The following is a 13,784-nucleotide window of genomic DNA, read 5'->3' as shown; positions in this document are numbered from 1 at the left end:
AAAAAGAATTCAAATGCACATGAGGGCTAAAATTTGAAAAAGTAACAAATATATAAGCTGCAACCAGACCTAATCCCCCAAAACCTTTCAAAAATGTATATATCCTCCTGTTCTTTTATAAGTTATTTCATTAGATTTTAATCTTTTCTGGGCATGGATGTCTTCTATAAATTCCCATACAGGTTTTTGGTTGAGAGCTAGATCTCTGAATCAAGTTCAGAAAAAAAAAAATAAAAAGGCAAGAAAGGAGTATTCAAGAATTGCATATTCTGAGAGCACCTGAATGAGAATTGTGTAGAACAAAGCCCTAATATCTTCTCTTTTGTTCAGATAAGTATGTTTAGTGCTTGTGTTGGAGGCAACAGAGACAATCCTCTTACCACAAGAGTCTTCAGGGCCACAGAATGAAACAAATCACCAGGTTCTCTCTAATTGGTTAGATATGTCTCAATAAAAGGAAAAAGAATAGCCATTGCTTGTACAGTCTTTCAAAAGGGCATGTAAATGATGAGTGGGAAAGATCACTGATCTGATATTAAAGACTCCAGCAGATGTCTAGAAAAGCCCCACAAAGGAAGCACGTGGCTATCTGTCTTCATATGTTAGAGCTTAGCTTGATTTCATCTTCTAGTATTCATATGACAGACTTCGCTATGGTTATGAGTAACAGGTCTGTCTGTGTATCACCTTCTCCTGAGCTGTTTGAAAATTCACATTAATCTACTACCTTTGTCATAAACTGTGGGTATATGGATAATGCAGGTGATAGAGCTAGCTGTTCTTTTTGAAGGTAGGTTCCCATTGAGGTTAAAGCTTTCCCACAAGGCTTTGAAATAAGTAGGCAGAAAATGCAGAGGAAAGAAGGCCCCACCAGTGGTGTAGAGCCTTGAATGCCTGGAGTAATAAATTGTGTGCTGATTGCAGGATCTTTCATCGTAGATAACACCTTCCTGGTCACCTACTTATATACAAAGTTTTACTGCTGTAGGTAATCACCAACAATGACTCAGCAGTTTAGATCCAAGATGGATCTGACTCCACAGAGTTCATGAACTGTGTCAGCCCTGAACTGAACTCACACAGACCTTGGACTCACAAGTTCATGAGCTAGAAACATGCTGGCTTATGTTATCTGAGGGTCAGTGGTTCTGTTTTGCAATAGTTTATATTTGATAGGATAAGAGGTTAGATGGAAGTTTTATGTTTAAATGGGGAGACATTTTCAGTTGGATACTTATCTTCAAAATGCAGTTTTGATTCAACGGAAAAAAAAAAAAACCTCACAATTTTTTGCAATTGTACCAACTGGCTTTGTTTTTTAAAAAAACAACAAAGGTACTTCAACACTGATGTTTCATACCTATCTCTATTATACCTCACTGTACAATTTGCCTATGTTTTATTAGGAAAAAAAAAAAGTGTATTAAAAAATACCAAGTTATTACACTATAACAACTCTGACAGAATTCACTGAGATGGAGTTGTCCAACTCTATGGCTAAGAGTAATTCTGGTGTGCTCTTTACAAACCAAGTAGCACCATGTCGTGTAATTCAAGCAGTGTTTCTGGACAACCATTCTGTGGATGCATTTCTGTTACATGTTCCCAGATGCCCTCAAGTATGTTGCCAGTAAATGTCCAATTCTAGTTTCTTCTATCCCAAGGAGCTCTATCAGCTACACAAACCACATGGCAGTCTGCATGTGGGTGCTCAGTTCATCATACGTGAGAGAGCCTGCCCTCTAGATACATTTATGTTGGGTTCTAGGGCATTGGTTTAAGGTCTGGAGTGACATGATGTGCATCCACCATCGTTTTATCAGAGGTCTCCATTGGGGTGTCAGGATACCAGTCCTGTTATAGCCCACCTTCCCTTCACTTGGGGAACAAAGTGCAAGAACAAGAAAAGCCTGTGAAAGGTTCATTAAATTGAGGCAGATATTTTGTGTGTGATGGGAATAAAAGTATCACACAGTCTTGTGAGAGAATTTTTCACTCTGTTGTTGCGGACCCCCAAGGGCTCGAAACCAGGATCCAGTCTGTTCGCTGGCCGAGCTGCGTGGGGAGTGATGACATGACCCAATAAGAGTTCATCAGAATCTCCGTTTATTATCCTCTTCTTACACACATATATAGATCGTAGCGAACGCGCGTCAGCTTGTAATTGGTTGGAGCATTGCGAAAAGCCCCCTGCCTAACAATACCATTGGTCATGCATGTTTTCATACCATTCCACTGTCTTAATCTCTTCCCAAGCTAGCTACCCCCTTATCTTAACTGAAGCCCCAGTTCTTCTTTCTGCTTTGACAGCTTCAAGGTCTCATAGCCTGGGTTGTGCACATAGCACCCGAGCTCACAGCCATTATAATAAGCTAGTACTTTCCCATTTGTATCTCCTGCCAATTGTTAGGCCTGTTCTGCTCGTACAACTGTTCAAGAGATCCATGGCCCCCTCAGCTGTGGAGCCATCCCTCAGCAATTACCCCTTTTTCTTTTTGTACGAGCATGACACCCTGTGTGAGCTTTTCCACACCGTGCAATATGAGCAATATAAGCAATGTGAAGTACAATTAGAAGAGTAATAATAATCAACAGCCAGCGTAAGCCTTCCTTAACAAGCCCAAGTAGCCATGGCGATAGGCCGCCAAATAGATTGCCTAGCCAGTCATCAAGTGGATTCTTATTTGTATGCACCTTTTGAGTATGCCCCTTCAGCCATTGCAATTGTTTATGTACAGAATCGCTGTGGTCTCATAAATTAAAACAGCACATCCCCTCAAAATCCCAACACCCATGTCCCTAAGCCAAAAGCAAAAAGTCAATAGCCCTGCGATTTTGAAAGATAGCATGCTTCATACTGTTCATGTCCTCTAACAAAGCGTCTAAAATCAAGGAAGTCTCGTTTGATTGCTTAATCGTCCAACAATCAAGCTTTTCTATCTGCCTTAGAGCTTGAGCCGCGGCCACTCCTGGTGTGAAGAAAGAGGCAAACATTCATGCTGTGGGGGACCAGGTTCCACACCGTCATTACAATCAGGTTGCAGGTTACCCATGGAGCACCGCCACCAAGTTGTAGCCATCATGCTCTTTGATATGTTGAGCCATTGCTGTTGCTGCAGTGCAAAGAGAGTTAATCTTCCCAGATATCAGGGACCTCCCAGAGCGTTAGCTGGTATCCCTTGCCAGGCCCAATCACCACAAATTAGGAAAATGCCCGGTGGAAGGGCCTTAGCCGTGGAGTTGTTCAAAAGACTCTCTCTTATTAGTCTGGAATGTAATGCAATAGGCATAAAAGGGCCATAGGCTGGTAACATTTTGTTCTCTTATTTTTCGAGTGACGTTTGCTGTATACCCACAGTAGGTGCCTTGTCAAGGAGAAACTATGGTCATTAATTGGAGATACTAAGGTCCACGCTTTGTTCTCATAGGGGTATTGATCTCTGGACAACCCCCAGGTCGCTAGCTAGGTAAGAATTGCCTGCCTTGTAACACCACCAATACCACTCGTTCTAAGTGATTTTCCAAAACAGACACATGTATGCCTACCTTCGCTGGCATAGCATACTGTGCCGAAGCAGACACAGGTACGAGTTCCATTCCCTGACCCATTCCTTACCGCCTGAGATCCTGAGATATCCAATTCTTGGGGATCCCAGGGGAGAGTTCGATTTAGGCTATTTATTAGACAAGCGCTTTTGGCAGCGGTGTCGTTCTTATCTTCACAGGTAGTAACATTAGTCACATACCCATGGAAGTCCTCTAGCTGGTATTGAGGTAGCCCCACTAGACAGGTGCGGAAGGGCTCAGCTGCTGATTGGAGACTAAGGCAGAAATCAGTTTGGCCTGTAAGGTTAGCCCACATGACCCACAGGTTCGTTTGTTGTTTCATCTGGAGTACTGCCAGACTGCTGGGGATGAGGATCAGGAATAGATACAGCAGCCTTAGTCCATTTGGCCGGAACCCATAGTGGACCTGTCGGTGTAAGCACACACGTAACCCCACCCCATATATTTCACTTCTGCAGGCCTCTCCCATATTCCTGTCCTTGGGTTATGATATTCTACAGAAACTGGTTGGGTGTTCCCTACACGGGGCACCCGACTATGGACTTGCGCAGGGGTTTCCTCGCCTTCTCCATACATACATAAATAGTTAACAGTAAAAAGTGCCCTGGCCAGATGCTCTTGGGTATCTCTCACATCAGAGAGTCTACTCACGTATCTCTTGAGTGTCTCGTTAGCTCTTTCCACTATAGCTTGCCCTGCTGGGGAGTTCAGTACGCCTGTTATATGTTGCACACCCCACTTCTCACAGAAGCGCCCAAAACCCTGGCTGGTATAGGCTGGCCCATTGTCTGTCTTGAATGTTTTTGGAAGCCCCATTATAGCAAAACATACTGTGAGGTGATGAATCACATGCAACACTTTCTCCCCAACTGTAGCCCAGATGAACTTGCTGTATGTGTCTACAGTAACATGCACATATTTTAGCCTGCTAAATTCTGGAATGTGAGTTACATCCATTTGGCATATCTCTAGTGGCCCAAGTCCCCTGGGATTAACCTCCAACCCCAGACCCGGACTGAAATTATAACATGATGGACATGCCCTGACAATCCCTCTTGCCTCATTCAGGCTAATTTTGTAAAGTTTGTGGAGTCCTCTGGCATTCTGGTGAAAGGTGGCATGAGCTTCCCACGCTTGCACTAGCCTGTCAACTGGGACTGATACTGCGACTAAGTCATCTGCTCTCTGGTTTCCCTCTCCCAATCCTTCTTGCCACTTATGACTCCTGATGTGAATTATGGAATAACGCTCTCTCCTGATCGTTATTGCCCTGTGTAAGGTAACTACCTTTGTAAGGTAGTTAGTAATTCGTAAAGGCTTTGATTACTAAGTTCTCTAACTCTGGTGTCTTCTACTCTTTCCACTAAGCCTACTACATATAGAGAATCAGACACCATGTTGAGGGGCTGTAAGGGCCAGTTAAAGAAAGCCCACACCACTGCCGACAGTTCCAATGTCTGAAGTGAGTCGCCGGGCTGTGCTTGTAAGAACCTGTGTCACCTTGCACCATGTCGCCACGGCTTTTCGTGACTTTCACCCTGCATCCATGAAAACTGTGATTGCATTTTGCAGCGGTGCCCTACTTAATTTTGGTATCACTAACCACCGCCGTTGAGTCATCCACTTAAGAACTGGCAATGCAAGAGGGCATATTTCCAAATTAGCCCCTGAGCTGAGGAGGCTAGATGCCAACTCAGTCGAGTTCTGTATGTACCAGTCCAAGTCCGTGTGTTTTACAGGTAGATATATCGTTCCAGGTTCTTCCCCTGCAATGCTGAGTACTCGTTTGTGCCCCCTACGCACCAGTTCTGCCAAATTATCAATCGTTTGCTGTATTGTGGTCCTTGGCTGTAAGGCTGTGAATAGCCATTCCAGCACCCTAATGTCTGCCTGCTCCCCCTTTTTCTTTTTGCGCTGCGTCAGGGCAGCCAGCAGATGTGTTCACCCAAGGAGCACGGTGATGTCGATGGGGAGTGACGGGTCACGTCGGTCAACAGACCGTTCCACAACAGTTTGTGCGAGGTGCTCAATGCTCTGTTGTTGTTCAGGAGATACCGAAATGCAAGCAGCAGGATCGGTACCTTTAAGAAGAGGGCGCAGTGAGTTGAGATCATCGTTCAAGAGGCCAACAACGGGCCATAGCCACTGCAGATCCCCCAACAATTTTTGGGTGTCATTAAGTGTCTGAATGTCCGTGTGCAGCGTAAGTTTTTGCGGGCAAACATGCGATTGTGCGATCACCCATCTGAGATATTTCCATGGGGCTTCACGCTGCACCTTCTCCGGAGCTATCACTAGTCCCTTGCTCTGGAGAGTTCGTTTGAGATACAATTCCTGGTCTGTTGTAAAAGGTCGTGACTAAGCAATCAGGATATCATCCGTGTAGTGGTAAATCACCGCGTGGGACCAGGCCTTGCGTATGGGCTCAAGAGCAACGTCTACAAACAATTGACAAAGGGTAGGGCTGTTCTTCATGCCCTGGGGGAGAACTGTCCATTCATACCTCGCTGCGGGGGCCCCTTTATTCGTGGCGGGCACTGTGAAAGCAAAACGTGATGTATCTTTTGGGTGAATATTTATTGTGAAGAAACAGTCCTTCAAATCTACTATGAGGAGGTGCCAGTTTTCTGGGATCATGGTTGGATTCGGGAGTCCAGGCTGTAGGGCTCCCATAGGTTGCATTTGAGCATTAACCACTCGCAAATCATGCAAGAGTCTGTATTTCCCTGATTTCTTTTTAATTATGAATATAGGTGTATTCCAAGGGCTGGTAGATGGTTGTATGTGACCTTTCTGCAATTGTTTGGCCACTAGCTTGATAACATTGTCCAGGTTTTCCTTCTTCAGCGGCCACTGCTCGATCCATACAGATTTATCAGTTATCCATGTGAGACAAATCGGGAAAACCCACACAGAGGCCGCCAGCGAAAACTCAAGTCTCGCATGGTCAATACTATCCCGAGTTCATCCAAAAGATCTCAGCCCATCAGGGCTTGTACCGCAGTTGGTAAGGGCATAACAGTAATATGGCAGTGTACATAACGACTGTTGATGAAGATTTGAATCAGTCGTACACTTCTTGATACCGCAACAGCTCCCCCTACCCCTTCTACTCCTTTGTCCCACACAGTCAAGGGGCCAGGACTGTGGCCAACAATGCTGTGCCACAGTAGTGATGTCTGCGCCGGTGTCGAGCAGAGCACAAATGTCACGCTGAAGGCCGGCGGAGTAGAGAGTGATGGTGACCACTGGTCACTGTTTCATGGGCACTGTAAGCATAACTAGTCCTCCTGTGGATCCAAAGCCGTTGTTTTCCCTGGTCATGTCAGATTCCAGTTGCAGGCTCTGAGTTAATGCTGGTAGCGGTACAAGCTGAGCAATCTGCATTCCAGCGGGAATATGTACAGGGGGAAACAGCGTCTGGATGACAATTTGGATAACCCCCGTAAAGTCCGCATCAGTGAGTCCTGGAAGAACAGTCACTCCATTAAGTCCCGTGGAGGAACGTCCAAATAGCAAACATCCTACCGGTGACCCGTCGATTATTATTGGTCCTGTGGCCATAGAAGGGACTCCGACTGGTTTTTGATCAATTAGTGTTACATTTGTTGCAGTTGCCAGGTCCAAGCCGAGGCTCCCCCTTGTGGCGGGCCGTAGTTTGGAGACTGGTGGTGGCTCGTGGCTGACTGCTGCTGGCGGTGAGTGGTTCGACGGTGTCCCGTTCGGGGGGAATACGACCGGAGCCGCCATTGTTGTCTGCACGCAGCGGCTCTACACGCTCGTCCCGGAGTTTCCCGACGCGCGGCACGCTAACGTACTGTGGTTCGCAGAGTTGCAGATTTCACACCAAACTTTTGCCCTACAATCCTTTTTCCAATGCCCCTCCTTCCCACAGCGATAGCAACTCAGTCCCTGACTCCTTCATGGCCATGCACCTTTTGGCACTCCTCCCCCCACTAACAGTGCTAAAGCAGCAAATGCCTGGGTCTGGACTTCGGCCAACTTACTTCCCAATTCTTGTACCGCTTTCACTAAAAGTGCCTGTGGCCCTGCCGGTACTCTACTCATGCGCTCTAGCATCATTTCGATAGTAGCATCAATGGGGAGAGTAATCAGGATGGATCTAGTAGAGCTGTTACAGTTTTCCATCGCACACTAACGAAGCAGTGCGGCTTTCATCCAGTCTGGGACGCATGCCCTGTTTATGGCTTCTGTTACCTTATCTATAAAACTCGGAAAAGCTTCCTCCCTCCCTTGCTTTATAGACATATAGGATGGGGTTGGGGTGGATGTCTTGACCATTTCCAATGCCTGTCGGGCTGTCCGCATACCCTCAAGGCAGACATCATGTCCAAGGTGAACCTGCATGTCTAGGGTAGCAAACTGCCCCAGGCCCATTAGTTGTTGTACAGTTATGCCAAACAAGGGGTCCTCAGCAGCTCGAGGGATATTAGAGCTAATCTCACACAACCACTGCCAGTGGGCTTGCCATAGCAGCTGTTCTGACTGGCTCATAATCATGTGCGCTATCACCTTAATGTCCTCTGGGGCAAGTACACTGCTGCCCCAAATATAGTTCAACATCTGCTTCGTAGGCTCCCCATGCAGCCCACTGTCATTGACCGTGGCCCACAGTTGTGACAACAACTTCCACCCAAGCGGCAGATGGCCCCCTCGGAGACCCCCTCCCCCCTCCTGCGGAAACGCCTGCATCACTGCCTCAACCATGGCCATATCCCCCGCCCCCATCGCCTCTCTCGCTACGGCGGTCCAATCGAGTCGAGAGGGGCGTGGCTGGCTGGGGATGGGTCGGGGCATAGTTATCTTTGCTGCCGCCTGCCTATTGAGGCTGGGGTCTTCACTATATTTCGTAAGGCAAGAACCTTTCATAAGACAAGGACCCTTAGCTTGCCTAGAACCCTCACTCCCATTTCTGTCACCCCCCCGCCGGGTTGGGTGGGTGCAGGTCAGGAGTCTGGTCCTCACTCTCATCTCTCAAACTACCTAAGGGGGGGGTACTGGGATTCGCTGACTCCCCCACCTCCTGAAGTCCACTAGTTCGAACTGGGATAGACATGCCAGATGGAGGTATTGGGACATAATCACAACCAGGTTTTATCCGTCCAGTGTCCGCAGGTAGCCCTGCCAGGTGTTGCGACGCTGTGGCTGCTACCTTTTTCTCCACCTTACGTTTCTTTATGCAATTTGTCACCTCCCTCCATGCTTTCATCAATTTCCTTGCACCCTTATCCTCACCTATCACCTTATGTCAAAGGGTGTCCCCAAATTTACGCCATGCCTCCTCCTCAAGAAACTCTTCAGAATGAACAAACATTTCATCCACCTTACCATAGGCAATCAACCCCGGCACCTGTTTAACGATGCCCGATTCTACCCCTCGCTTCCCTAAAAAGCGTTGTAAAAGATTTAGGGCTACCTCTCTTACTATGGTTACACTGCAATCCATGTCTAACCGCCGTACGTTCCGCGTCTAACCGCTGTGCGCTCCGCATCCCACCGCTGTGCGCCATACACAGTGCCCAATAGAGCCCTCCAGATCCTGTGCAGACCCCTTTTGGTCGGTCTAGGCAATGCTGCCCCCAACTCGCCGCTGCGAAGTTGGTGCTCTTTGTCCAAATCACGCTACACGAACATTCTGACCTTCAATCCTGGTTTCTCAGGCCCCTGTTCAGGCGCCAGATGTTGTGGACCCCCAAGGGTTCAAAACTGGAATCCAGTCCGTTCGCTGGCTTTTTACACACATACATAGATTGTAGTGAACGCGCATCAGCTTGTAATTGGTTGGAGCATTGCGAAAAGCCCCCTGCCTAACAATACCATTGGTCATGCATGTTTTCATACCATTCCAGTGTCTTAATCTCTTCCCAGGAGAGCTACCCCCTTATCTTAACTGAAGCCTCAGTTCTTCTTTTCTGCTTTGACAGCTTCAAGGTCTCATAGCCTGGGTTGTGCACATAGCTCCCGAGCTCACAGCCATTATAACAAGCTAGTACTTTTCCATTTATATCTCCTGCCAATTGTTAGGCCTGTTCTGCTCGTACAACTGTTCAAGAGACCCATGGCCCCCTCAGCTGTGGAGCCATCCCTCAACACTCCGTGACAGATTTTCTGTGCACAAGCTTTCTGTTTTCCCTTGCACTGGTTTTGCTGTAAGATGTCTAGGATGGTCCTGTCCTATTTCATAAGTGTGTTGGAAATAGCCAGTGCCCTTTGCTTATGCTGATATAAACTATGAACTGATTTTATATAGTATGCAAGTTCAATTCAATCACATGAATGAGTAAAAACTAGGCATGGTTATTTATAACTTATTTGCCAATATGAAGGTTATAATTTGTAGACCCGCATTTAAAAGATCAGCTGAAGGTGGCCCAGCACCAACTAAGCACGTGGGAAGTGTTCTCTTACAAACTAGTGCAGTGCAGTGAGAAACCTGCATTTGCCTTGGCGTTACCAATGAATACTCACCATCTCTAGGTGAGAGATGCTATGGCATGTTCATTAGCTCACTTAACAGCCACCCACAGCACCTTATCCTTAAACCATCTCTGGTAAAGGAGCAAATAGATTAGATAGGTGCCCAGATATCACCATCTGATCTAGGCAGGGAATAGGTCTCCATCTCCTTTCTATATCAGAGCTTCAGTTATTCTGCACTGAATAAATGTTGCTGTATGCGAACAGCAAGAGATTGCAGAGAGTTGGTCTTTTTAGAGATTATTTCAAGTGTATGGACACTAGAGGAAAATAACCAGTTTTAGGAGGTGTAGTTCTAGCTAAAATCCAAACTTTTCCAGGTGAAGTGCAAGAGACAGACAAGAGTTACTCCCAGCTCCTTGTGTGACTTGTGTTCACATACACAAAGTTATTAATGCTTGCCTGTGTGAAACAGTAACTGAGCCCAAGGATAAAGCCCAGCACTTAGTACTTTCAATGAACATTTGCCAAATGACTCAGCTTATCCCAGAACAGTAGTTGTTTGCATAGTTACATCAATCAGCCAACACTGAACAGAGCCAACTCTCTCAGCAACTAGCAGTCCTCTGTCTCCCAGTGTAATCAGAGGCAAGAAAGGTGAATAGGAGATATGGGTGCTGCTGCAGTTTGGGAAAGACAAGGTGGGATCTGCATTGATGGGCTGCTGATGCTAAGAAGGTAATCAGTCTGTGTTTATGGGAAGGAGGCTGAGGCATTGAATTGTTGCTGCAGTATGGGAGAGACGAGTTTATGACAGCAGACACACCTTTCTCGTGCTTGTATAAACCCGCTTTTGAAGTCCAAAACCCATTTCAACATTTTATAATCACTAATCTTCTAACACGAATCCCATTGCGTGCGAACTGCTAAACATGTGAAATAGTAAGTCTAAAGGGCAAAGGTATCATTAAAATGCAGTGCCAAGTGGTATATTCGTGTAGGTGTATCGAAGCTTCAGAAGCTTTTCAAACCACCCGAGCTCACTCTTGCGTGGATTCCTTTTCACCTTGCAACATGTTGATGGCAGTGCTTCTCCCCTTCTTGTGCTACTTGAATACTGCTGCTGCTGGGAAGCTGCTGGTGATCCCGATGGACGGCAGTCACTGGCTCAGTATGAAGGAAGTGCTGGCTGAGCTGAGCAGTAGAGGGCATGAAATAGTTGTTGTAGCACCAGACAGCAGTATCCTCATAGATTCTTCGGGGAATTACACGATGAAGACGTATCCTGTACCATACAAGCAGGAAGAGATGGAAGAGCTTATGCATACTATTGGTACAACCACTTTCAGTGAATTGCCTCTTCTTACCAGACTTTTGGATACTTGGGAACATTTTAGAAAGACTTCTGCTATGTTTCAAGCTGCCTGCAGTTCCTTACTGTACAAAGAAGAACTGATGAAATTTATGGAAGAAAGCAAATTTGATGCAGTCTTTACAGATCCTCTGACACCCTGTGGACAAATAGTTGCTCTGCATTTGTCTATTCCTACCATCTTCTTCTTGAGGGGCGTTCCATGTTCTATAGACATTTATGCTGCTCAGAGTCCAAGCCCACCGTCCTATGTCCCGCGATTGTTTTCATACAGTACAGATCATATGACATTTCCTCAGAGAGTGAAGAACTTACTGATCAGCATTTCAGAGTATTTTACCTGCAGTACCATCTTTTCACCATTTGAAAGGCTGGCCTCAGACTTTCTCCAACAGCCTATGACATTGACACAGCTTCTAAGTCACGGATCTATTTGGCTGAAGAGAACTGACTTTGCCTTTGACTATCCCATGCCTGTGATGCCTAATATGGTTTTCATTGGAGGCATAAACTGTGGAAGGAAGAAGCTGTTAGCCCAGGTTAGTGAGTGTCTGGGAAAAGTTCTGGCAGTCATATGTGTGCATGGTCTGTGTGAGATCTAATAGCATTTGACATAGACATTACTTACCTAAAGGTGTAATTTAGAGTAACTGTTTCTGTATAGCCAATGCATGTGAAAAACAGTGGTGTCACTGACCAGCAGAACAAGACATGATTCCTTCTTCTTTTGGACCTGCCCAACACAGGGATTTTGTTCTGTGAGGAAATCACGTGCTATGCTATATTTAATTCCAGCTGGTCAGGTACACGAACTTCACCTGGTCCAGGAATTAATGCATAAAAGTGCAGGTGGATGTTAACAGTTCTTCCAAAAATTCTTTGCCCCATGAGACAACAGTGTATTTCTTCAAGAGCACTAGCTTCTTGTCCAGTCAGAAAAGTAGCTCACTGGGTTATGTGCAATAGCATTATTTGCTCTTTTGTGTAACAGCAGTGTTGTGTTTGGTTTGAGTTGAAAGGCTAATACTTCATTATAGGGAAAGTTACAGTCTAGCAACAGTTTTCATCACAAAAACTAGGCAGCTGCATACTCAGCTGTCTTTATAAGACTTCCAGTTCCGATAGAAAATGTTTTCCTGTAAATATTGTGTGGTCTTTAATGCTTATAACTTCTTGCATGTGTGTGATACATGTTGACTTTCTGGTGTTCATGATGTACCACATTAGCTTGTAGCTGTATGTGATGTGTCTCGGCTTCTTGCTTGCTTGTGATGTAAGTACAACAGTCTCATGTTGTGAAGGCAGACATTAACTAGAAAAGGATAGATAGGAGGAGATAGCTCTCCTCAGCAGCTTATGAATCTCTAATTAGTGTCATCCAGCAGTTCCAGCAGCAAATGACGTTGTTTCTTGAAAGAGATAAAAGTTTTATCTTTTGCAAATGCCCCTTACAAAGCAACGTGCATTTCTCTATTCTTCCCTTGAATGTTTTTACTTCTCTGTTTCATAGGGTATATATTCCTTCTGCCTGTCACCTCTTCCATTCTTCCTGTAAATTCATATGCCTTTGTGAATATGAATGAAGGAAGCTTTATAGTAAAATAGATTTGCATTTTACAAGCTTGCACACCTCCCCCATATCCAACCTTACCTGCCCTCAGGCTGTGCTTAACTTCTCCCAGTACTTCATCTGATGCTGCCCACTGAAAGTACTGTTTATTTCAGTTGAGCTGCTATTGCTCAGGTCTTGCTTGCAGAAATGTCTTTTACATTGCAGTAAACCCTCTCCGTGGCCACTTTTTGGGGAGGAGTACTTTTTTTTTTCTCTATTCTGTTCATCTGACCTGTTTAAAGGCTGCTTCAGGGACAAACCCAGACAGACCTTCTGGGAAAGCAATGGGATCAGTTTGCCTGCACATAGTTCCACTTTAAATTTAGACTCTCCTCTAAAACCAGAGCTCACTTTCATCCTTTTCTTGCAAGAGCTAAAAAGTTCATGGTCCAGCATAGTTTTATTACTGATTCTTTAATGGCCCGATTTCTTTATTTGTTATCTTCTAGGTGTAGCTCTGCATCACAGTTATATCTAGAAGAAAAATTTAATCCTGAAGGTTAGCACATGTCTAACACAAATGCTTGCTAACTGCTCAGACATGGTATTTTAGTTTTAGTTTTTCCTCTGGAATAAGAACACCACCACTTGCCATTTAAAATCAGTTCTTGTTGGCTACTTCTGTGCAGTCTTTAACTAACTGGGTACAAAGGGATCTGAATGGCTTCACTTTCTAGTAACTCCTGTCAATTGGCACTTAATATTCTGGTTGCTCTTTCAGTTCAGTCTTATACTTCCACAGCATGGATTCCTTATTTCCTTACACATATATACAGGGTTTTTTTTCACTTACTG

At 45.3% G+C, this 13,784-nt stretch overlaps 1 protein-coding gene across 4 annotated transcripts in view; it reads left to right on the top strand.

Annotated features, from left to right (window-relative positions):
• The window catches only part of UGT1A1 (UDP glucuronosyltransferase family 1 member A1), a 60,786-nt gene that overhangs the window by 21,763 nt on the left and 25,239 nt on the right, over nt 1-13,784 (top strand). Inside the window, exon 1 of one of the 4 annotated variants that reach the window (XM_015289249.4) lies at nt 10,982-11,916. The exons of the other annotated variants lie outside the window; for them this stretch is intronic. Within the exon in view, the coding sequence (XP_015144735.3) occupies nt 11,080-11,916 (837 nt within the window). The 5' untranslated portion in view covers nt 10,982-11,079. Of the gene's footprint in view, nt 1-10,981; nt 11,917-13,784 lie in introns of those variants that run through there. 4 annotated transcript variants of the gene reach the window in all.

The sequence above is a fragment of the Gallus gallus genome, chromosome 7 (assembly GCF_016699485.2).
Source record: "Gallus gallus isolate bGalGal1 chromosome 7, bGalGal1.mat.broiler.GRCg7b, whole genome shotgun sequence".
Lineage (NCBI taxonomy): Eukaryota > Metazoa > Chordata > Aves > Galliformes > Phasianidae > Gallus > Gallus gallus.
Note: the sequence above shows the minus strand (reverse complement) of the source record. Positions and strands in the feature narration are given on the sequence as shown.